At 38.9% G+C, this 26,386-nt stretch overlaps 1 protein-coding gene and 1 long non-coding RNA gene across 2 annotated transcripts; one reads left to right on the top strand and one right to left on the bottom strand.

Moving 5' to 3' along the window:
- Positions 1 to 8,921, bottom strand: LOC139735109 (protein dispatched homolog 1-like). Its single transcript, XM_071645880.1, has 4 exons — positions 8,797 to 8,921; positions 8,071 to 8,194; positions 3,446 to 3,650; positions 1 to 2,651 (listed from the first exon to the last, which is right to left on the bottom strand). The coding sequence occupies exons 1-4, from the start codon at positions 8,919 to 8,921 to the stop codon at positions 1 to 3; spliced, it is 3,105 nt and encodes a 1,034-aa protein (XP_071501981.1).
- Positions 8,922 to 22,301: 13,380 nt separating this feature from the next.
- LOC139735068 (uncharacterized) lies at positions 22,302 to 24,682 on the top strand. The gene is made up of 3 exons (XR_011711193.1): positions 22,302 to 22,609; positions 23,297 to 23,483; positions 24,171 to 24,682. It is a non-coding gene; the product is annotated as an uncharacterized lncRNA (long non-coding RNA).
- Positions 24,683 to 26,386: the final 1,704 nt, after the last annotated feature.

The following is a 26,386-nucleotide window of genomic DNA, read 5'->3' as shown; positions in this document are numbered from 1 at the left end:
TCAAGGTCTATGTAATTCTCTGGTACTAGAGTTCAAATCAAACTGGTCTTCAATTGGTATAACATACACGGTATTTCTGTCATTGTCATTTTCCGCTTCTTTAGCGATCTGTGCTACATTTTCATCGTGTACACGATTAGAAATCGTGTGGCAACAAGCTCTGGTAAATTGGGCACAAGTTCCTTCTGGACCGATCGTGTGACATATTGAAATGAAGAGGAAAGTGGCATAAACCCAGCTGACTGTCATGACGAGCATGAGAAAAGTGCCGAGCTGTATGTAACTGAGTACAATGGAAGGCATCATGACTGCGCCAGCTGTAAAAGTGGTGATTGCTGCTAAGGTGATGGCCGAGCCCACCTGCCTCAGAGCATCGATGGATCGCGATGACCTGCTCTCCGTCTTTGATTGGCGGTAAGAGACGCCGTAGTGAATTGTGAAGTCCACCGACAGACCAATTCCGAGAGAGAGAATGAACGATTCGACTATGTTGAGCTCCCAACCGAGAAGGACTACCGTGCCGACGACGACAAAGACTGCGCAAGTAATGGTGTACATGGCGTAGATGGTGACCAGGAAATTTCGAATTGTCAGCAGCAAGACGCAGGCAGCAATAGCTAGAGACAGGCCTATAGAGAGCGGAGTGCCGAGAGCCAGACCACGCTGTAAATCAAAGAAGTAAAGTTGAAACCTACCGATACTAATAAACCATCCATTCCTCAGTCCCTCGGGAGCAGATTCCATTTGTTCTTCAACCCAGTTATTCATGTCTGACCAGAACTTGTCCATGGCAGTGTACTCCTGGGATTCTTCTGTATTCGTTAACAAATAAATGCTCATGGCAACAATGTTGTCATCTGCATCGAAGCGTAGTCCTGGAGATGTGTAATCACAGGTTGATAATTGGCATCGCACTTCATGATACACGATGACACACTGTCTGAAATGACTGGCAGAGTATGGAAAGTTTGTCTGGCCGCAGCAAGGGGAGAGGTCCCCTCCAGTCACAGGGTTTATACAAGGGCCTTCCATGAAGTCTCGAAAGGAATCCATGAAACAATATTCAGATGTCGAATTCACTTCGCTATTGTGAAAAGTGGAATTGCGAAAGTTGACACAAAAGTTGTACATCCACTCCTGGTGTTCTTCCGAAGAAAAATTGAAGCTCTTATCCATGAGGGTAGTTCCCTTTGAATCTGGGTCCCAGTGATTTCCGTTGTCCGATGGTTCTATGCCCCACACAAAGAACGCTGGCATGTAGTTGGTGAAATCGACTTCAAACGAGAATGTTTCTCTGTATGCAAGGTCGTACATCTCCAAAATGTGATCGCTGTGAAAGAATTGTAAATTAGATTTTGAAGGCAGTTGTAATTTTGGTGCTACGAATACAGCGTAGATGCCGCCAATGCCGAGAAGTGATAGTAGAGCAATCCAAAACATCCGAAACTTACCGACGACTATAGGCAAGTACTCTTTGAAAAACTTGTTGCCGAATTTACCGATGATGTCGTGAAGACCCTTTGCAAAACGACAGCACATGCCTTGTGTTTTAATTGATCCGTCGTCCTCTGCTTTGTGGAGGAAATATTTGTCGTGAAACACCACAGCTGCGGGTATCCAGGTGAGTGTGAAAATAAAATTGACCAAAACGGCGCTACCTGCAAAGACTGAGAAGCAGCGAATGGCAGTTATTGGACTAACAATGCCCGCGAAGAGAGCCGACGACGTAGTGAGGCTGGTGACGAACATGGTGACGGAGGCGTGCCGGAGAGTCTCGCGGAATACGGTTTCCTTCGTCATGCCACTCTTATCTGACTCTTTCTTCATGTGCTTCCAGATGTCAACGTAAACAAAACAATCATCAGCCCCAATGCCCGTAATGAGTACTGCTGCTAGAATATTTATATAGGGAAAGAAAACCAATCCGAAAACATTCTTGTACACAAAGTAGGCAACCAGTAAGGTCATGATCATGCTGCTAATTGTCACGATTGTGATGAAAAAAGATCCGACGTAAAACCAGATGATAAGCACTACGACTGCAAAGCCTAAAGCAATGAATTTCATGTCGTAAATTATGTAATCACTAAAGACATTATCCTTAAACCCTGCACCAATGGCCACAACATCGACAACGCTGCCAGTGAGCGAAGACCCGGCTATGTGATCGTCAAAGAAATCTCGCGTTCTGTTGTTTAAGTAACCTAGAGGAGGCAGAGCTAGGGCAACCTGTAGCTCAAAAGTTCCGTGTTTAACGGAATTTATGAAATCGGCTGGAGTGAGAAAGTGGAGTATGATGTAAACAGCAGAGCTGTGAGTTGAGCAATTTGTAGATACATCAGTGCAGACGCGCTCGCCCCCAAAACATCCGGCCGTGTAATTTTCGACACACTCTCCGAGCAGCTCTTGAACCAACAATACGTCTTCCTCATCTATATCCACACAGGAGTCTTTTGCGGCAATGAGAGCTGTAAGATGACCCAATGACAAGGTCGGACAGCAATCCCCATTCGTATCTAGATGGTCACACGTCTCGTTGAAAGTGTCTTGTGTGCGATAATTGTCCTGGTCGTGTTGGCAAACGGCAATCATGGCGTCCTTTGTAAACATGCCCTGGTTACCTGTTGACTTGTAAACCATACGAAGCCGACCTGAAACATAATTGAATGAAACAGAATTGTCCAGCAGTGTCCAGTCAGTATATATTTTGATACTAAATCAGTGTATATTCCCTTGTACAGTTATGGGAAATGAGGTTGCGAGAGAAATACTGTCCTTTAGAGGCAGTTTTTATAATAAAAATGTAAAGGTAGGTTTATTGATATATCAGTTTGTCAATTACAATGTACTGCCTAACTGATATATCAGTAGGTTTCTTACGATTTTTGACAAAGTAACTTAGATAAATTGTAAAACTGTTATAGTATAATATTCAAACCTACAACCTGTGACCGAATAGCTGCAAGAAAAGGAAGGAAACCCTATAACACAGTTTTGATGTCAGGAAACAATTTTAAGATCCGCTAAAACCTAATGGTAAGAACAAATGTGCCCTAATATATGATAGTAACGATAATGATACAAATATCTATAAGCAGTCATCCCGACGTCTTAAAATATTTTCTTCTTTTTTTTTAAAATCCAGAGTATCCGGTAGCATCACGTTTCACTGATAATTTTTGTTTAAGGAAGTGTACGTAACATAATTTACAGTATAATTATATATATATATATATATATATATATATATGTATATATATATATATATATGCGTGTGTGTGTGTGTGTCACTCTGTGTGTGTAAATTTATGTATGGTATGTGCAACACAACCACTTTTGTTAAAGAATAACTACATCTAGTTATCCTAATCAGACAGATGCAATATTTCTATGAGAGTAAGAAATGATCTTTTTAAAAGCATTAAAATAAGACTTATATGTGCACCTTCGGTTCCGCATCCATCCAGCTTCGTGACATCGGAATTGTTTCCATCCCTCTCGGCGGGGTAGAATGGTTCAACGTCTGACCCCATGATTTGGCTGCTATTACCAACTGTCGACGGATAAGGGAAATACTCGTCCGTTTTGTTCAGGAAGCGATGGTAGGCCAAGAACGGCCCGCTGAAATCCGTCCCTCTCGCCTGTATACCCTATATAAGTATTGTGATTGACATCATGATATTGATAATAATGATTCACTTGTATATTTTGCTCGTTTGTAGCATTCGATCAATACGAGTTATAGATTGCAGAGATTGAAAAACTCTGCGCCTTTTACCAGATATCGTTTTAACAATGATCCACACACACACACACACACACACAAACAAACAAACAAACAAACAAACAGTGATTGAGGTGTGGTTAGTTCAGCAAGGTTTTCTGTCTTTTTTTCCTATTATAGTAATGCCGGAGCGTTTATATGTCATTTAGTTTTCTTCAGAGAGAATCTTAAAACATATCTCGAATATAACTTTATGTCATGACCTCGTTAATAGTTATTCATAACAGGATTAGTAGTTAATAGGGAAACTAAAACTGACATACAGGCAGAAGCAAGTTAATTCACTTCTTTTTGTATTTAAAGGTAATGATCAGTAGTGGCAGCAAAATGAAAATTGACATCACGCAGAAGCAATATAGTCTCATATTGTCCGGCTTGCACGAAAATATACATGAGGAAGATCATCTGGTATTCTATTGATGATTTCCGTTTATATTTTAGTAAAATGATTCCAAATAGTCACGATTCAACCGCTACCTTCTACCCTCGTAATCTGCACAGATTCGTAAATGACGTCCGGGATTTTTTTTTTTTTTTTTTTTTTTTTTTTTTTAGACCTGACTACACGAGTCTGACTACCACTAAAAGGGCATCATACATATTTTAAAGCTGTGTTCATACTCAACTACAATATTATTGTTATTATTATTATTATTAGTATCATTATTTATTCAGCCAAATGAAAATGACAATACCAATAGCATAACATACAATCACATGGAAATAACACAGTTGACGTATAAAACAAAGTATGAACAGGGAAGCAATACATGGGTTAGGGCTCACAAAAGTAATTGTTTTACTATTACCCATTGCATTCCCGTACACATATGCAATAGACTCGTAAAAACAAGAATACATATCATCAGGACAGACGAATGATAACAATATCACATCAAGATACAGACAATAAATGAAAAATACCCCCAAATTATCCAATCTTCACTTCAAATCTAAGTCAACTTATGCCGTCACTCTATGTAATATTATCAAAAACAAAAGAAAAAGAACATTTTTCATATTTCATATGAAATTACTGAGCTCTCGGAGATTTCTTGGGATGTACTGCAACTCTTTCATTTAAACCTAACAAACCCATTTTATAATTTCATCTGAATAACAAGTACACACTTCCTTGACTTGTTGCTGACATGTGCTATTTAAGGTAATTATTCCCAGTGCAAAGAGGTATAATGTTAAAAGCTTTTCCATGGTACAAGGAATTTAAATGCAGTAAAATTTCCTGTTTATTTTCTTTCTATTCTTCAATTGCGGTGCATTACTAATTTCTACCCTGATATGGAAAAAGCTTGCAGAACTTTTGAACGAATGGTCCAAGTTTCCTGAAACTGCCCTGATCTATCCTAAATGGACTAGTATTTTGTAATTCACCGAATCCATAATTACTTTGTAGTCATTTCCCTGTGAAGACGCCCGTGTAGGTGCCTGTGCAAAGGGGGAGGGGTGTCTGGCAGTTTTCGGAGCGAATATCACATTTTGCACATCAACTTTTGCCATTTACACGGAAGTTTTCTTTTTTTATCACTTGGCCCCTCCCCCTTCAGAAAAAAAAGCGAACTCTATGTTTGAGACTGATCATATGTGATCTTATGCTACAGTCACACACGGCCGGGTCACAAAACGGATTTGATCCGGGTGAAAATGAGCCGGAATAGTCCCGGAAGGGAGGGTAATTTATGCTACACTGCAAAAAGTCCGGTGTTAAATAGTGAACACCGAGCTGGTGTTAAATTTTCGGTGCTCATTTATGGTGTTAAATTAACACCTCCGGGTGTCATTTCCAAATTTTAAACTGTTTTTTGAAGAGTTTCTTAGTAACTGCACTTCTTGTTGATTTTTAATTTAAACAAGACGATCCAGAATTTTACATTAAAATACTAGATGTTTGAAAAAAATGTGAAAATAAATTTACACCCCAGTAACACCAGCTGGTGTGGTCTCTTATTGAAGCTGGACGGGTGTTAAACCATTGATATTAACACCAACAAATATCAAATCAACACCATGTGGTGTCATTTTTGAATTAACACCAGTACAGTGTCAAAATAACACCAGGTACAGTGTCAAATTAACACCACGAAGTGTCAGGTGAACACTTTTCAACACCATCACAGTGCATTTTTAACACCTGTGGGTGTGGTCCTTTATTGAAGTTTGATCGGTGTTAGATTTAACACCCGTGGTGTTAAATCTAACACCGATGTTTTTACAGTGTACAGTCTGAGTCGCAACACGGCCGGATTTCGAACCGGGTCCATAAGGAATTATAACCGTATCGACCCGGTTCGAGCCGTAGAGACGATTATAATTCCTTATGGACCCGTATTGACCCATCTCAAACCGTATAAAAATCCGCTTTTTAAATCCGTACCTGAATCCTTTTCGACCCCTATCGACCAATGTCAACCCGCTTCGACCCGCACCGACCCGGATGTAAACCTTGTCGTCATCCGTTGCATTGAAGGCAATGCGGCATACGGCAAGGGTCCATACGGTTTTACGCTGCGGGTTGCAGCGGTTCGACGCGAGTCAATGCGGTTCGAACCGGGTCAATTCGGATATCAATACGGAATTGAAATCCGTAAGAAAATTTTGAACATGACCAAAAAATTTTCACCGCCGTATCGTAGCCCCTGGAATCCATCAGGACTTGACACGGGTTACGATGCGGGTCAATGCGGGTCTCTACGGCTCGAATCGGGTCCGATACTGTTTTAATTCCGTATGGACCTGGCACGAAATCCGGCCGTGTGCAATTGACTCTAGCATTAAGGATTGTATTCCATCAGCTGCACAAACAAAAAGGGCACCGGGAAACGTTAACAAAGAAACAATGCTTGATCTCCGTCTGATTGCCACCCAGGGCTTATAGCGCAAGTCACCGGGCAATGAAAACATCTGTCAAAAGCCTTCTCATAAGTCACCACAGCAATGAATGAAACATAGTGAATCAGGACTTTGTGTCGACTAAGGAAACTTAATGACACCACATACTCGAGTTCAGAGCGGTTATCTTGTTGCAAGGTTGCAGGATTAATTATAGTTCAGATTTCGATAATTGGTACGTATATTATCATGTAAACAACCAAAGAACATGAGATCAATAGAATAAAGCTTGTAGCGCCTATATTATATCGAATACTACTACAATAACGTAGTATAATTATAAACTTCCTTACGTTTTAAACTTTTTTTTCACAACTTGGCGTAAGTTACAAAAAAAATATGCAGTATGTGACATACAAATAGCTGTGGATTTCCCGATGTTTTGATAAACTGTCCAGCACGTATGTAAGCATATATTGAGATGAGTGTGTGTTTGTGTGTGTGTGTGTGTGGTGGGGTGGGGGTGGGTTGCACGTCACGAGTCTGACACCCACGAGTCATACAGCCTCGAGACTAGGAAACAAGGCCCATGAGTCCGGCATTAGGCAAACAAGGCCCACGAGTCCGACACTCCATCAGGGAGCTTGATTTACACAGCGTTGGTCTGGTTTGTTTGTTTGTTTGTTTTTGTTAGTATCAGACTTGTGGACCCCTTCTTTTTTTTTTGCTTAGAGTCGAGCTTTGTGGGCTGTTTCACTCACGGACCTTTTTTTTTTTTCAATTTCAAGTTCATTGGCCGTATGACTGATGGGTGTCGGGCATTTGGGATGACCCCATGTGCGTGTGTATTTGTATGTGTGTTTTCATTTTTCCTCTTTCGCACTTGAATGTGGTTGTAATAACACAGTGTGTTGAATTATTGTCGTCGCAGTGATTGTTATTCTAGTTTGACTTGAAAATATATTCCGACTCTGATTATATTACTATTTGTTAACTTGTTGCGAAGAACAAAAACATCGACAACAACAAAGAATTAAAATGCAGAAAGCAACACTGTCGTATCTTCAAGCTATATGCTTATTTGACAGTCTCGACAGTCTTCTGCATTCACACTCCCAATACATGTGCCATAATTCAGTCAAATCATTTGAATCACTTTATCTCGAGTGGTTCCCAATTGACGTGTTCTCTTATTTTTTTTTAAATCTGTACACATATATCTCAGTTATATTCGGATGTACACACTGTATGTTTTACTGTCTTGAAAACAAAAAGAAATCCCTGTATTTCATTTGTAATATATACTCAATGCAGAAAACTCCCAATAAATTCATTTGAATTATAAAAAAAAACATGAATAAAAAAAAAGAAGGGTGGAAATTTTGTTGTTGTTTTTTAAATCCAAGAATGCAGTCATTTTCAACTGAGTATGGACTAACCTTGGAAGGGTTGGAAAACGATGGCAGGGGATTAGTGAAGATCCCGACCAAGGCAAAGAGAACGACCACGAGGATGACGATAGTGAGAACGAGTGACGGAAACCTGAGCACAAATCCCGCGTAACTGGAAGGAAACGAGAAAGTTTGGAAAATTGCTACCTCTTCTGACGATATGCCTCGTAAAGTATAACGAGACTTTGCTGCCGTTTTACCTCTTAGTTCACCAGGTAATTTCTCCGAACAAGGTGAAAGAAGAGCACGTCAATGACAACGCCGACTATCATTGTGATAACGTATGGTATGAAGTGTTTTGGTTGTGTGTGTGTTTGTTTTTTTTCAGAGCTCACTAAAAGTGTTCTATCTATATGTAATATTGATCCAAACCGAATTTGACAGAGGTGTGATGTTTATCGTTAGATAAAACAAAGTTTTTATTTCTTCCAAGAATTTGTTAATTGTTATTGCCGTCAAAGAATCTCATTTGTCATAATTGAAAAAAAATAACAAAACAAACAAAACATAACAAAAACACAACGAATCTAAGAATTAAAACAAATCAATTGGAGATTTCATCGTATGTTACATGACGCTCATTTGAAGAACCATCAAGCAGTAACAGTTTTAGCCTTTACAAAGAACTAAACACTGACGGCAATGAATAAACTATAGCGTGCAGAAAACTCAACAATGTAAAGACAATATAAGAGAAGACTTAGGCTAACTCACCGAGACTCAATGGCATATCCATTACTCCGTGCCTCCACTGTTTTTCCTCCCTGCTCATTGCCGTTGTCATGTTCCCATCCTGGCCGGGGAGACGGTGCCGTCTTGACAGTGATAATACCCGGCATCCTGCACCTTGGGTTTCAACCTGCCAGATCGTATTTTTAAGGTGTTGAGGTTGATATCTATATCATCATTTGTTCATGATAATTGCAGTAACTATCCTCTCAGTTTTTACCGAGGATCTACTCTGCAACGTATAGTAAGTTCATTACGAAGTTGTGACAGGGCATTATACAATAACAAGGAAAAAAAGGAGCAGAAATATTAGTGCTAAAAGAATTGAAGCGTGAATATACGATTGCTTACAGTTGTACTTCAGCAATATTTTTAATGGGTGCCCGAGAAAAAAAAATAAACATATAATATGGAACACAAACATGCAGGTTTTTCAACAAATTAACTTACTAGTGTTCACGAACGACATGCAAAAAAACATACAAACAACAACAACACTTGCCATGCCCCTAGATCAGTGAAGTTCTTTGTAGTCCGTAAATCTTAATTGTTTCGCTTCGTCTTGTTTTATTTCTTGCTTTCTGCTTGCTTATTATTTTGTATATTACCTGGTTTCAAAAGTGTTCCAAAGGTTGCTTAAATTCTATAGAAAAGTGACGGACGTCGGCAAAAAAACAAGCAAACAAACAAACAAACAAACAAACGATTAGTCATCGTGACAAATAATTATTTCCACTTAGAATGTGCAAACATTTCAAAAATCCACCTGATATGCCTAGGTTATAAAGTTCCTCCTTTTCCTTATCTAAATTACTGTGTGGCTGCTCATTACTTTGTATACTTACCTCGCTTCGGAAGTTTGCCACAGGTACAACAGCTACAAATCGGTAGACACAAGACTGTTTTCAATTATAAGTCTGTATTAGAGTTGGGCAAACACATTCAAGTGTTCAGAAACATTGGGCAGCGCTGGAAACCCATATGCTTCATTTGACAGAGAGCGTATAATCGCCCTGCTGGTAGGCGGAAATTAGGATTCTTTTTCTGCCGCCGGATTGGCTGGCGATGAGCTGTCGTTACGGAAAGGAAGCTGTATAGTGAAAGATGGAAGAAGTTAATTGATGAATACACATCAAACCCTGGACAAAGTTACCTGTATAAGAGATTTTGCATATGCCCCGGTAAAGTAGGTGTGGCGTCTCTGCGACAGATCGGCACATGCCGAAACGCGTGAGCCATTGTCAAATTCATGTTTTATTCCCTCCTCCCTCCCTCGCATGTCTTCAGGCATGTCTCGTTAAGTATAGGTTCAGCCAATCGAAAAGCTCCGATATTTCAGGCGAAGTGAATGCTTGAATGTTCAGTCGCCATCATGAACTTCCCAAGTTCTTTCCCATTATTTCATTTCATTTAGTGCGAAGTCAGTAGACCAGCTGAGTTATTGCCATATTCAAGCCACAATACACCTGTGATGAATAGCAATCTCATACTTGAATCCTTTTAATATAATGATTATGAATACATACATGAGAAAGGAAGGAGAATGAGATATGAGAAAGGAAAGAGAAATAGGTGCGTAGCTTTGAAATTTGTATTCCTCTCACTGTTCCTCCTTTCCGGAAAAGTGCAAGAGTTGAAAAGTTGGTCATCGCCGGGAATCGAACCTGGATCTGTGGTATGGAAGGCCAACGCCTTATAAAATAAAGATTATAAATACATACATACATATGTGTACACAGACACAGACACAGACACAGACACAGACACAGACACAGACACAGGTACACACACACATACACAGACACACACACGAATATAACATCGTATTTGCTCCGCGTATTGGCAGTACTAGAAATAGAAGTAGTAATGTCCTTTTTTTTAAATTCCTTCCTGTTATTTCATTTTATGTCAGTTGACATTGGTTTCTTTGATTTTGTTTCATATATTTGCTTGTTTGTAGTTTAATGAAGTCATTATTCGTTCTCTTATGTATTTCTGAGGGTCTCATATCGTACAAGCTTGGCTCTTCAGTTGGACCATCCATTTCCATTCCCATCCTTGATGTACATGCATATGTATATACCTTAAAAATGTAATTATGTTGTTACTTATGATCACATGTATTTTGTTAATGTATGTTTTTGAAATTATTACAAATATATTCTGTTAATGCATTGTTTATAATATTCCCTGTTTATTTAATGGAAATGAAAATAAAGTTGAATTGAAGTTAATGTCACAATAGAGGAATGCATTAAATACCAATTGCCTTGATTTTTATTCGAAAATTTGGATTTCGAACAAAAAGTATAAAGACAATTGGCATTTAATGTATTCCTCCATTGTGACATTACTATATATATATATATCTATATACACGTATCAGGACAACTCCCCCGGAGGACTAGTCCCCCGGGGACTACTCCCACCTGACAGCTCCCCCGGGGGACAACTCCCCCGGGGGACAACTCCCCCGGGGGACAACTCCCCCGGGGGACCACTCCCCTGGAGGACCACTCCCCCGGAGGACCACTCCCCCGGGGGGCAACTCCCCCGGGGGACAACTCCCCCGGGGGACAACTCCCACAGGGGACAACTCCCCCGGGGGACAACTCCCCAGGAGGACAACTCCCCCGGAGGACAACTCCCACCTGACAACTGCCCCGGGGACGTCTCCTGGGCCCTGTTGCATAAAACCCTTACCGCTGGACTTACCGCTCCTTTCTAGCGGTAAGTCTTCAAATTAGCGGTAAATTTTATAATCCTTGATGCTGATTGGCTGTGATGCCTAATTTTGACGGTAGTTACCATTGAAATTCAACGGTAAGTTTTATGCAACGGGCCCCTGGGGGACAATCCCATAACAGAACAGAGATGTTTCTTATTCGTGTCCTAGAAATTAAAATTGAATTCATCTGTGTAAAAACAGTATTCTTTTTATACAGAATTTAAATGAAAGTTAACGTTACCTATAAGACACGTCCATCTTTATAACAAAGTTTTTTAAATCTCAGCACAAAGTTTTTACTTTTGTACACGCTACATGTAATGTCGAAAAAAGTAGAAACGCAGGTCCATTTTATCACTGAAAGTTGGTCAAGAGATAAACACATTGACGGAAACACGCTTTTGAGGGGAGAGTTCATTCCTTAGCATGTACCTGTTATTCTTCATTATTTTATAATATTTTAAGAAGTCCATTCTTTGATGATTTTCCTTTTCTTTTTGCAATTCATGATTATGATAAGGAATATGTTAAATGAAAGAAAGATATTATTCAGAGGGGTGAAGGCTCAAATTCTTGAGTTTCTTCAGTTTGTCTCCCTCTACAAAGGAATATGTTGTTAGAAATACCCTTTTAATGGGGTTATGATTTTCATCTTAGATTCTTATAATAATTACTATCCTATATGTCACTGTCAGTAATTTCATTGTGCAATTTACGTTTGTTATGTTGACTGTGAATTTATCTGAACATCATTACAATTCTTAATGTCGGAGAAATAATTGACAGAAAAAATATGAATATTCTGTGCCTGAAAAGACTTGAACGTTTAAAAAGGTAATATCTTCCAACAGCCCTGGGAAAGCACACCCGCACGACCAACACAAATCTCTCAACCACAAAGATGGGATGATTCGAGTTTCAATTAATTGAAAATTAAGTTTTGTTTCACACAGTTTTATTTGATAACGTTTGAACATGGAAAACAAAAACAAAAAAAAAATGTTTAGCGTAAGAGTAATTGAAGTTAGTATGCAAACAACGCTTTTGCACGTAATGGTATACCGGAGATTGTGGTATCAGATAATGGTACACAGTTTACAAGTGACCAGTTCAAAGAATTTGCTTGTCAGTACCAATTCAAGCATGTCACGTCTTCATCACTTTCTACATAGCAATGGGAAAGTTGAAAAGACAGTACAAATCGCAATGTCTAATGAAAAAGGCAATGAGAGATGGAACAGATCCAGGTTTGGCATTTCTTGACTATCGGAACACACCGATCGATGGGCTAGATGCTAGTCCTGCACAATTGTTGATGCAGAGGAGGACAAGGACCACCCTGCCAACAGCTAGTCAGCTGCTGAAACCAAAAGTAATAAAGAATGTGCAAACAAAGCTGACCAAGAAACAAAAGTGCAGTAAAATTACTTTGATCGAAGCGAAAAGCGTTGCTGTTTCAAAGACAAAGTTTCCAAGAAGTTGCATAGTGGAATGTGAAGGAAAAATGCTCCTGTCAAAACAGAATTGACATCAGAAGAGGTACAGCGGAAAACAATCCTTAATGCAACAAAGCTAGATGACTCAACATAATATCGTATCACAAGATCAGGTCAAAAATATGGACCAGTGTAAAAACTTATCTATTTTATAGGATAGATACCGGAATTTGACGGGAAATGAATTGACAATGATCACGGGATTGTGATAAAATGTTTAGATGTTAAACTATTCATCTGGAGAGTAGAGTTGGTTACATTTTGAGTGCAATAAAAGTGTTTCATCTAACTTATCAAAAGTAACAGCTTTGTCGATTATTATAAGAGAAACAATGATTAACGTTTCTTCAAAGACAAAAATAACACATTTCTTAAAGTGAACAAAAGTACAGTTTACAAAACAATCACAAGTATTCCTCCAAGTGTGAAGAGCGAGATTGAACTTACGTCATTATAAGAGTGCGTTGTAATGTGTCATACAAAGCCGTGATATCTCAATATTGAAGTGAAGTGTTACTCACTTTACAAGTATCAGTAATGTTTGTGTTTATAAGATGTGTTGCTATGATTACACATGTAGTAAAGTTGAATGTAAGATATAAGATATGGCAAGTCAAACACGCCATACAAGACGTATTTCCATTATTACTCAAATAGGACAAGTATATTGTGTGAACAACGTATCAAATAATTGCCATGATAATCCTAAAAAGACAATGGCTTATTAATTAAGTTTCAGTGGTAGTTGATAAATGAAAAAATCTGTGTGAAAAAGAGAAACTTTACTTTTCTAAAAAAAAGGGAGATGCCAAATGTTTGAAATTAGTACAGTTTGAACGCAGAGACTAGTGCCTAGCTATGCAGCACCAACCAATCCCCACAGAGATGATGCTGTTGCTATGCTCTATAGTTACCCCTCTCGAGAAACCCCGGAGGTAGATGTACTACCTCAGCAAACTTCCTTACTTGCACCCAAGACCTAGAAGAATAAAAACATATCAACATATCACCTGTGTGTTAACAAAATGTGCACATATACTTTTTGACCAGTGTCCGTTTCTTCCCTTGGGCATCCGATGCAATCGATATCGCTAAAGCATTTGCGTTGTTCAAACTCGTCATGATTGTAATACAACAAATTACTGCCAAGATCGTGTGCTTATTCTGACTGATTAAAGAAACAACTAAGGAGCTCTCTAAATAACAGGCTAAATATTACAGTCGTCATCCCTTGATATCTCTTAGAGATGGGCTAAAGAGGATGACATTTTCAGAACATGCTCGTCACACCTTAGTTTGATGACTTTGTGCCTACTGACACCATTTTTGAAAAAAAAAAAGAACGAAAAATTCGAAATCCAGGGTGCCCCGGCCGAGAAGCTGGTCGCCGTTTCGGCTTTAAAAAGACATTTCTGGTTATAACTCGGCTATTGACCCCATGTTTTGGGGGTCAAGGAAATGGATTATAATGATAATTTTAGTGTAAAACCTAATCTTCCACATGATACTAACCTTTTGCCCATATTTAGGCATAAAATTTCCTTGCCTTTCACCCCTACCCCAACTGCCATTTTTTGCATTTTTTCTGTATTTTTTCAAGTAGTATTGACTACCATACTCTTAATAAGAAGTTCTAGCTATCAATCTGGTGTTTTCTACCAACAATAGTACAGCAAGGGTTATGTTATACGTGTGTCATGCAGATACCGGTTATGTGGCTGGTGCATTCAGGATGCATGGTAACTGTGCAACCAGTGCTAATACTGCTTCTGCATTATAGTGCCTAATGCCGGTTGGAAGATATTACCTTTTTACACGTTCAAGTCTTTTCAGGAACAGAATATTCATATTTTTTTCTGTCAATTATTTCTCCGACATTAAGAATTGTAATGATGTTCAGATAAATTCACAGTCAACATAACAAACGAAAATTGCACAATGAAATTACTGACAGTGACATACAGGATAGTAACTATCATAAGAATCTAAGATAAAAATCATAACCCCATTAAAAGGGTATTTCTAACAACATATTCCTTTGTAGAGGGAGACAAACTGAAGAAAGCTCAAAAACTTGAGCCTTCACCCCTCTGAATGATATCTTTCTTTCATTTAACATATTCCTTATCATAATCATGAATTGCAAAAAGAAAAAGAAAATCATCAAAGAATGGACTTCTTAAAATATTATAAAATAATGAAGAATAACAGGTACATGCTAAGGAATGAACTCTCCCCTCAAAAGCGTGTATCCGTCAATGTGTTTATCTCTTGACAAATTTTCAGTGATAAAATGGACCTGCGTTTCTACTTTTTTCGACATCACACGTAGCGTGTACAAAAGTAAAAACTTTGTGTTGAGATTTCAAAAACTTTGTTATAAAGATGGACGTGTCTTAGGTAACGCCAACTTTAATTTAAATTTTATTTAAAAAGAATACTGTTTTTACACAGATGAATTTAATTCTAATTTCTAGGACACACACACACACACAAAAAAATCTCTGTTCAGGATGGGATTGTCCCCCAGGAGACGTCCCCGGGGCAGTTGTCCTCCGGGAAAGTTGTCCTCCGGGGGAGTTGTCCTCCGGGGGAGTTGTCCCCCGGGGAGCTGTCCCCCGGGGGAGTGGTCCCCGGGGGAGTGGTCCTCCGGGGGAGTTTTCCTCCGGGGGAGTTGTCCCCCGGGGGAGTTGTCCTCCGGGGGAGTTGTCCCCCGGGGCAGTTGTCCCCCGGGGGAGTCGTCCTCCGGGGGAGTCGTCCTCCGGGGGAGTCGTCCTCCGGGGGAGACATCCTCCGGGGGAGTAGTCCTCCGGGGGAGACGTCCTCCGGGGGAGTTGTCAGGTGGGAGTAGTCCCCGGTGGAGTTGTCCTCCGGGGGACAAGTCCTAGACCCATGACAACAACATTCAAATAAAATCAACCGTTACCACGTTTTGTTTATACTATTGTATATGCTTTTGTAGTCATCGTTATGTTAAAGTATATTTTTGAATGTGTGGAATTAATATATTGAAGATTAGTTGAGTTTAGTATGATTTTGTTTTAATGTTGTTGGTATACATTGTCATTGTAGATTCTGAAGAAGGGCAATTAGCCCTAAGCTCAATAAACAACACTCAACACCACAGCCACGTCTGTTGTGCAAGTTTATATATATATATATATATATATATATATATATATATATATATATATATATAGATAGAGAGTTTTATAGTTTTTGTTGTTTGTTTGTTTGCTTTTTTTTTTGGGGGGGGGGTGGCAGTTGGTAGAGGATGTCTGATGGTGAGAAATACTCCACATTTGTCTTTATTTGTCGTGAGAGTTGAACCAATTTACGTCAACGTTTTATGGCCTAAATGGACATGAAACTTCTTCTTCATTCAATATATATGTACGGTACACACACACACTCACACACACACACATACACACTCATATATATATATATATATATATATATATATATATATATATAATGTGTGTGGTACATCTACGTGACTATTAGTATAAAAGAGAATTTCTCAATTCATTTTGCTAATAAAATTTAAGAATTGCCAAGATTAAGAATGAGAGACATTCCTCACTCCCACCACCTAAAAAGCAAAGCTCCACATTGGTCACCATTCATTCACCAGACATACATTCACTCAGAACTAAATGTATTCATTGTACATTTTTTCGATTTTTTTTAAATTTCTTTTAGAGGTGTTTGTGTGTCAAATATGAAAGTACTCACGAAGAAGGTTTTCATGATTTTCTACTATTAAAGATGAAGGTCTTCACCTGAAAATTACTGCATGCACATCTTGAGAGGAAATTCACACTAAAGTTCAAAGTCGATCAACAGTGCAGAATTAACAAAAATAACATGTAGCAATTCCCAAAGTGTCTCCTACCAAAGTGTATAATATGTTTCGCATATCGGGTAGAGTCCAGGCTGATATGTTGAATTAGAAATGAAATGATATTTGAAGCATTTATCAAGTGCTAGAAAATATGAAGTGTTTCACACACATTTACTTCCTGAACATTGTTATTGGTCGGAGTAAAGATTGGTACAGTGTACAAGTCAGAATTCTTCCAGTCGACTGTCCAAAAATCTTCAATAAATTTGCAGGTATTGATGTAAATTCAAGAAAGAAATTTGACGTAATCAATATCAATCGTTAAAGATAATGAATACGTACGTGTATGAAAGGAATTGAAGAGGGAGGATCCATGTATGTGTGTGTGTTTGTGTGTGTGTATGTGTGTGTGTGTGTGTGTGTGTGTGTGTGTGTGTGTGTGTGCACGCGTGTGACTGATTACTGGTTGAATACACTCTGCTCCTTGCGGAAATAGAGCACGAGTGAAGTGGTTTCTTTTACAATATGAACTGCGAATCTTTCATTTGTGGGACCTCCATTTTTATGTTCTCTCCCAGGTATTAAAAAGAAGGGATGGTATTCATGTTCAATTCTTTAAGTATTCATCTATCTTTTTCTTCAAACTAGAATCAAAGAGTAAAGAGGAGATGCCATTACTTACTCATCTTCTTTACCTACATAATTATAACCGATATCACTAATTAACACATCTTTACTTTAATATCTTTACTATCTCCATCAAAGATAATTGAACATAGAGCTGAATTTCCCTACAACCTCCACGTACAAAATTGATTTTTTTTTTTTTTTTTGGGGGGGGGAGGGGGTGAACCCCTTTTGAACCTATGCTCTTCAAATCCAACAGCGCTTGAGAGCAAAAATAATATTCTTTGTGCAGAAATTCACTCATGAGCAACAAGATATTGTTATTGTCATCCACGTGTATGTGCACGATGCTTCCAACCTTTGATACATTTTGCTTTTTTTTTTCCCCTCGGGCGAATCACGTACCACCAAGGGTTTGGTATCATTTCTCATCATCGTGTGTATGTGTGTGTGTGTGTGTGTGTGTGTGTGTGTGCACTTGTTTATAATACAGTTCGAGTACATATGTGCTTACACACACCCACCGTTATAGGAGAATTTGCCGTGTGACCAGTATTTCGAGGAGCTCCTCGAATTGAAAGGTTTGTTTAAAAACATTTCAAATGACGTAAGAGTCGGAAAAAAGAGCCCTGCCAAATTCTCCCCACAGTGTTCAGTTACAGGCACATTGCCGCTCATTATGTGGGGTCGGGTACGAGAACTGCTAATCCCTGTGTGAAAAAGTTGAAGAGCGCCCCCGAATGTTTGTCCTCGATTTTCCTTCTCGAATTGCATGCTATGCGCGAGCCTAATCTGTGTGCACGTGCGCCACGCCTGGCCTGCGCTATCGCGAGGGATCGGCCGGATCTGGATGGTCGAGCATCATTCAGAATTTACTGGTAAGTTCAAAATCTTTTTTATAAATTGTATAATCATGGTTTAAAGAGATACGTAAAGCGTCTAGCCTAGCCTGGGAAAAGAATGATGTTCCTCTGAGTTTTGTTTTATGAGTCTGACCGGGTTTTAACACAGTGTAACAAGCTCAAACGTTACTAGTTACTCGTTACTCGTTACTCGTTACTCGTTAGCCCCACCCGGGCCTTTTTGGGTTCTGATGGTGTCGACTGTCGTACAATTGTACTTGTCAAAACTTCCAGTCCATAAATATTGTAATAATGTGTCGTTTTCTGTCATGCAATAATTATCATATCATGCTACATATTCCGGAGGATACAATTTGAAAAAAACTATGGTGCCAAACCAACGATTACTAGTACAGTGATCGCGTTTGTTTTGTAGAGTGCAACTCGAACTGTGTCGTCCTTATAAATACTATAGGCCTAGTTATATTTTTATTACTATTGGTATGCTACTGTAACAGTCTCTGGGACAGGTACAAGAATGATGTAGACTGCTAGCCATTGATTGACATTGTTTGGGATGAAACGGGCATCATTTCATCCTGATCGCGCAGGGTCATTAATAAAAAGAAAATAAAAAAGTTACTTAAAATTAAATCATGATTCCATCATATTTTTTTTTTACATCATCAACATTATGATTATTTTTTGCACCGTGGACCTCACAAAGTTTGGAAATAATATGAATGAAGATTAAGGGAAAGAGACATATATCTTGAACAATATACCTGCTTGTGCATGACTTTAGTAATATCCAATCTAATGATTTCATATCTAACTTTGATTGCCAAAAGGTTAAACTAAAGCTAAGGAGTGTTGGATATGAAATTATTGTAAAAATAATTGTCCAGGTGCCATGATCTCAACCATCAATTGCAGCATTTATTGAGGAAATATGAATACAATTAACGTGATTATTTAGCACCAAGATAATAAGCATAATTGTCCAGGTGCCATGATCTCAACCCTCAATTGCAGCATTTTTAAAGGAAAAATAGAGACAATATTGATTGCTCTGGTTTAAATGAGTGCAATTTTTGTGTTGGTTTTATTTTTTATCTTTTGGCAAAAATTTCAACTTGGGTAAATTACAGAATACTGGCAGCCAATCACGGATAGCGCAAATCGCTCTGAAAAGAGCGTAAATGCGCTTACCAATAGCAACCACCTCAGATATCAATCCGCATAAGTGATTCGCCTTGTCGACGATTGCATTTGTTTACGTGTGTTTTCTTGACTTGTGCGGTGAGGAGAGTGTGGTTGTCCATGCGTTTAGTATGGGGGTTCGGGGGTGTCCCCTGATAATGGCAATAATGTAGTTCTAGATCCCGTCCAATGCTTGCATTTACGAGGCGTATTCACGATTTTTGGAGCAGAGGAAGGACTAGAGAAAGTGATGAATTGGGGGTTCGGGGGTGTCCCCCGGTTACGGCAATAATGTAGGCACTCTAACCGTAGACTTTGCGTTAGGTCTATATTCTAACGTTAGATCCCCCTTCTTCTGCCTTCTCTGAATCTCTCTCAGTCTAAACTAGTGCTAACAAGTTATGGGTCATTTACAAGGTATACTCACGATATTTGGAGCTGAGGATAGTGCGCATTTGTGTAGAGGACTAGAAACGAGAAAAATTTAATTCAATTATATAGGTGTACACATGCGTGTCCATGAGTATGAAAATCACCCCCTAAACAGGTTTTTAGCTTCAATCCCCAAATGACCCCTAAATAGGGATTTTGTTTGTTTTTTGTCAAAATACCCCCTTAACAGGTTTTTAGCTTCAGTCTAAAAAGACCCCCTAAACACAGATTTCACTTGTTTTTACCCCCTAACGCATTTAGTCTGATATCAAAACTACCCCTATTTGCTGAATATTGGCGATTTTGATCCCCTAATGCGTAACGCGTCTTCTGGCAAAAAAAGGTCCCCTTTTTATGCGTTTTGGAGGATTTCAAAATTACCCCTTTTTACACGTTTTTTTGGACGTGCATGTGTATGGCAATATAATTGAAGTGCCCCCCCCCCCCCCTTGTGGCATGTTTGGGTAGTTGCAATTTCACATGAAAAATGCAATGTTATTGAGTCAGTGACCTATTAAATGATGTTTGTTGTATTGATTTATTCTTTCCAGGGAATGAAAAATGCAGTCAAGGAAGACTAGACGACTAAGGAAGAGTAGACCATCTCATGAGACGATCATCCTAGCAGGGGACAGCCCGTTCATAAAGAAAAAATTCATATGTGAATACAAAGGTATGTAGACCTCAAACTCCAGTGGTCCTGCTGAACGTTATTTAACGAGGGATAAGTGCCTCAAAGTATGTGTATGTATACATAGGGTATATATATGCAAATGGCTTTGCTATACATGTATGATTTGTATAGTGTTTGCACCAATTCAATAATGACCATTTACTTCCCACCCTTCTCACTGGATGCCTGTAGGCCTGTTGGCCTGTCAGTTGACAGCCTCCATACCAGTTGTCTCCATTCCGTTCTGACTGGGCCAAGGAGCTGACTCTGTTAAAGTCCTCATTTTGGGTAATCTCTCTTATTTGGACCTCCTACCTCTTTTTTGATCTCCCAATCGGTCGTTTCTTTTTGGGTTTCCATAAGTGCATCCTCTTGGTGTCCCTGGTGTCTGGCATTACCATCGTAATTGATTTCTTTGTATGATGGTCACACTGACTCAGTCTCAAGGGCCTGCCTGATGTTATCATTACAATCTATCTCTCCTGTCTCCTCGGCTGCCTGAATTTTACTCTTCAGGTTTGTAGTGAGAGTCCAGGTTTCACTGCCGTAAAGAGGCACAGGTGTAAGAACAGTTTTGCATGCTTTGACATCTTGAAGAATTTCTTCTCTTTCATGAGGGGGTAGAGTGCAATCAGATTTCTGCTGAATTTCGCTATTGTGCTGTTTGCTTTCTCTTTCATTAGGTTGTTTGAAGTCAGCTTGCTACCTAGGTATGTGAAGCTATTGGTTTTATTCAGCAAGTGCCCATTTACAGTGACATCTCCTTCCTCCTGTTCCCTTCCAACTACAGTATTATCCAATCTAATGATTTCACATCTGCACGTACCTTTGATTTCGAAAATGTTAAAGATAAGGAAATCAGTGTTAGATATGAAATTATCTTACAATAATTATCCAGGTGCCATGATCTCAACCCTCAATTGCAGCCTTTTTTTTGTGGAAAAATGTAGACAATTTTGTCTCTTAAATACATTTAACATGATTATTTAGCACTAAGATAATAAGCACACACCAGACGTGATAGTAGGGTTTGCACCAAACAGTGATACGTAGAAATCTCCTCCCCCGTGGAATGTAGTCCGCACCATACACAATTCGAATGTGTAATGTTGGCACCCTGGTGAAGCCTTTTCTTTGTGTTCGTGGCATTCCAGTCTCCAGCATAGCAATGTGAGCCATGTAGCATGTTTGGGCAGTTGCAATTTCCCACCTGAGTACTACTGAGCTCTCGCCTGATAACCAGTGTTGGTCAGATGTTGGTTATCGGGCGAGAGCTCAGTAGTCTAGTGGATATGACACCTGTCTAGTAATCAGGAGGTCCCACCCAAGTACAAATAGCCCATGATTTTTTATCATGGCTTACTCAAAACACACTGAACATTCGGTGTTTATCCACGCTGAGAAGGGCAATTATTCAATCAGTTGATAGCATTTATAAAAATTTGACGCAAGAATCATTAATTTGAATTAAAATATACTGGTCTTAAATTCCTTTGTTAAGGGGAAAATACTGCCTTCTTTATTGGAAAGTGACATGCATAACTAATTTTAGTGATTTTTCTTCAGAGATGACAGCTTCATCTTTTCAATGTTGGTTAGCCTATGTCATTTACATGATCATAGCATTTGTCTCTGATATGCTCTGGATTGGTCTACCCCCCCTAAAAAATAGCTTAATTTCTAACATGATTTTATGAATCAAAGATCTCCTTTAATGTTAATCTCCTTTAATGTATACTTGAATAAAACAAAATCAAACTTGTTCATATGTTTTTTCTCTCTCTCTTAAACAGGATATGGCGTATTTGCTCAAGGAGACATCCCCAAAGGGGATTGTCTCCTTGAGTACAGGGGGAGGATGATGGAGACCAAACTGTGGGAAAAACTTTATAAAGAGTCAGAGAGGGACTTCTACACGTTCCATTTTAAGCATAAAGAAAAAAGTCTATGGTGAGTGTGAACACTTTCTAATGTAGTTGGCAATGCCCCTTAGCTATTGCAACAGTGATGTTGCCCAGGCGAGTAGCATGCAAGGCTTTTTGGTGGTCTCTGACGTTTTTTTAGCTTTTGATTAGTTTATATTTTGTAAAGTCCTTGGTCAGGTAAAAACTTCTGGCCAGTTTTGATCGAATTGAGTTTGTTAAAGCTCTTTATTGTGATGCTATCATTGTTCATTCTTAATTTGATTCTTCGTATTCATTCACATTATTCACAGTATAAGGTACCATGAAGGGACCAGTATTTGGTACCTAACGTTAAGTCGCATCAGTTTTGGTGTGGCTTAAATCGTAACGTAATCTGTTCATCATCTGATAGGTACATTTCATATTTTAGTGTTTGTAAGCTTCCATCACAATTAACAGGTCACAGTCTTGGCAAAAGAGCACATATTAGCCATCATGAAGAATTTTGATAATTTGCTTGGGGGTTCACTTAAAACTTTAGTGTCTACTTTTTGCACTTCAACCTATGAGGGGTTTATGCATGTTATTATTGGCCATGATATGACCTAATATGACCTTTTTCTTAATATGCCCATTTTACCAATAGTAACCCTAGTTTAACAGCAAAAAAGTGTTAATTAGTCCACTTTTCATTAAATTTTCAAACTCTTTTTATTGTATTTTATCTCTTAAGCATTGATGCATACGAAACTGACAGTCTGGGGAGGTACATAAATGACGAACCCAATGACCCAAACTGTATGATGAAGAAGGTGGAGATGAATGGAAGCCCTCATCTTTGTATGTTTGCAAAGCGGTGCATCAAGGAGGGAGAGGAATTAACATATTCATATAATGCTGACAACCTACCCTGGAGACAGGTAAGTTTTGCGGTGGTTTTCAGCTTTTCTGTGTTATATTTAGGAATGTTGAAGTACTTCTTTTTTACTTATAAAGGCAACAAGGATGATTCAAAAGACAGGAGTAGCCAGATTTATTTGATTCAACTCAGATATTTAGCTTACTTGAGCTGAAGGCTCTTATTGTTTTCTGTTATATGTACGTATGTTGTCCATAAAGTCTTTACATTTTCATCTTTTTGAAAAGTCATGGTTGAATTTTCCTGATGGGTAGGGAATTCAAAGTTGTTCACATGGTGCGCATGGCCTGCATTGGAGCCGTGGGGAAGCCCCCAAAGGGCCTAATTTTCAAACATTTTCCTTTCCACATCCAGAAGAACTGTCACTTTCTTTGGTACATGTATGAAGGTAACCTTCCTAGGTACTGAATAATAGCTAGGTGTTCATGACAGTTCTCAGTGTGGCCCTATTAAGCCCTCCCCCCTAAAAAAGATATGGTGCAAAAACTTATTATTTTGGAGTAATTTTGCTTTGACTCCCTAATATAACTTTGTCTTCATATTCAAGATATTCGTTGAAGTATATTGTGTTATTATATTCCAAGATATGGTAACAGGTATGCTTTGGATGAATTTCTACATAATTTTGTGAGCTTTAATCACTTTCAATAGATAATGTAACAAAGTATGTGTGTTTAATTTTTCACAGGTTTCATCATTTCACTGTAGAAGGTGCAGCCCTGGTGTTGAAGGTAATTACATGTACCAGTCCTCAAAATGCCTTATTTTGTGCATAGTGTTTGTATAGGGTTTCAATGGGTAGTGTGACAATATTACACAGTAACCATGGTCAATAGTCAGAGGTCAAGGGTCAACAAACTGCTGTATTTTTTGCATAGTGTGTAGTAGTGAAATCAGAACTATTTTTACCTATTAACATAAAAGCAGCAGCATGACAAACTATGGGGTAGGGACAATAATGGAATTTACACCCTTCTTCAAAGGACAGACAATACAGTTCCTAAATTGCCCAATGCACTACTCTCCAAGAATTTTTATCTGGGACCTAATGATATGTGGTATGCAGTCCTATCCACTTAGACACAACTTGTCATTCCTACTTAGGCTTCCCTGTATGTAAAAGCATACTTCCATTTCTCCATACTTGGCTATCATTTTTGTCTTGGCTATCACTGTGTGTGTAAGAGCATGCATCCATTGTACACACTTGGCTATCAATCTCCTCAAATAACTGTGTGTGTAAGAGCATGCATCTCTTGTACATACTTGGCTATCAATCTCCTCAAATAACTGTGTGTGTAAGAGCATGCATCTCTTGTACATACTTGGCTATCAGTCTCCTCAAATAACTGTGTGTGTAAGAGCATGCATCTCTTGTACATACTTGGCTATCAGTCTCCTCAAATAACTGTGTGTGTAAGAGCATGCATCTCTTGTACATACTTGGCTATCAATCTCCTCAAATAACTGTGTGTGTAAGAGCATGCATCTCTTGTACATACTTGGCTATCAATCTCCTCAAATAACTGTGTGTGTAAGAGCATGCATCTCTTGTACATACTTGGCTCTCAGTCTCCTCAAATAACTGTGTGTGTAAGAGCATGCATTTCTTGTACATACTTGGCTATCAATCTCCTCAAATAACTGTGTGTGTAAGAGCTTGCATCTCTTGTACATACTTGGCTATCAATCTCCTCAAATAACTGTGTGTGTAAGAGCATGCATTTCTTGTACATACTTGGCTATCAATCTCCTCAAATAACTGTGTGTGTAAGAGCATGCATCTCTTGTACATACTTGGCTATCAATCTCCTCAAATAACTGTGTGTGTAAGAGCATGCATCTCTTGTACATACTTGGCTATCAATCTCCTCAAATAACTGTGTGTGTAAGAGCATGCATCTCTTGTACATACTTGGCTATCAGTCTCCTCAAATAACTGTGTGTGTAAGAGCATGCATCTCTTGTACATACTTGGCTATCAATCTCCTCAAATAACTGTGTGTGTAAGAGCTTGCATCTCTTGTACATACTTGGCTATCAATCTCCTCAAATAACTGTGTGTGTAAGAGCATGCATTTCTTGTACATACTTGGCTATCAATCTCCTCAAATAACTGTGTGTGTAAGAGCATGCATCTCTTGTACATACTTGGCTATCAATCTCCTCAAATAACTGTGTGTGTAAGAGCATGCATCTCTTGTACATACTTGGCTATCAATCTCCTCAAATAACTGTGTGTGTAAGAGCATGCATCTCTTGTACATACTTGGCTATCAATCTCCTCAAATAACTGTGTGTGTAAGAGCTTGCATCTCTTGTACATACTTGGCTATCAATCTCCTCAAATAACTGTGTGTGTAAGAGCATGCATTTCTTGTACATACTTGGCTATCAATCTCCTCAAATAACTGTGTGTGTAAGAGCATGCATCTCTTGTACATACTTGGCTATCAGTCTCCTCAAATAACTGTGTGTGTAAGAGCATGCATCTCTTGTACATACTTGGCTATCAATCTCCTCAAATACCTGTGTGTGTAAGAGCATGCATCTCTTGTACATACTTGGCTATCAATCTCCTCAAATAACTGTGTGTGTAAGAGCTTGCATCTCTTGTACATACTTGGCTATCAATCTCCTCAAATAACTGTGTGTGTAAGAGCATGCATCTCTTGTACATACTTGGCTATCAATCTCCTCAAATAACTGTGTGTGTAAGAGCATGCATCTCTTGTACATACTTGGCTATCAATCTCCTCAAATAACTGTGTGTGTAAGAGCTTGCATCTCTTGTACATACTTGGCTATCAATCTCCTCAAATAACTGTGTGTGTAAGAGCATGCATCTCTTGTACATACTTGGCTATCAATCTCCTCAAATAACTGCGTGTGTAAGAGCATGCA

Source organism: Diadema antillarum, unplaced genomic scaffold, assembly GCF_040938485.1.
Source record: "Diadema antillarum isolate AM-2024a unplaced genomic scaffold, OU_Dant_1.0 seq00000563_RagTag, whole genome shotgun sequence".
Lineage (NCBI taxonomy): Eukaryota > Metazoa > Echinodermata > Echinoidea > Diadematoida > Diadematidae > Diadema > Diadema antillarum.
The sequence above is the reverse complement of the archived record's forward strand: the minus strand, read 5'-3'. Positions and strand labels throughout refer to the sequence as shown.

Excerpts from the sequence above, each read along its gene's own strand:
- LOC139735109 (XM_071645880.1), bottom strand. The coding sequence starts at position 8,921 with ATGCCGGGTATTATCACTGTCAAGACGGCACCGTCTCCCCGGCCAGGA. Across the intron at positions 3,651-8,070 it reads CGTTTTCCAACCCTTCCAAG|GGTATACAGGCGAGAGGGAC; the intron begins GTTAGTCCATAC and ends ATACTTATATAG. Across the intron at positions 2,652-3,445 it reads GGATGGATGCGGAACCGAAG|GTCGGCTTCGTATGGTTTAC; the intron begins GTGCACATATAA and ends ATTATGTTTCAG.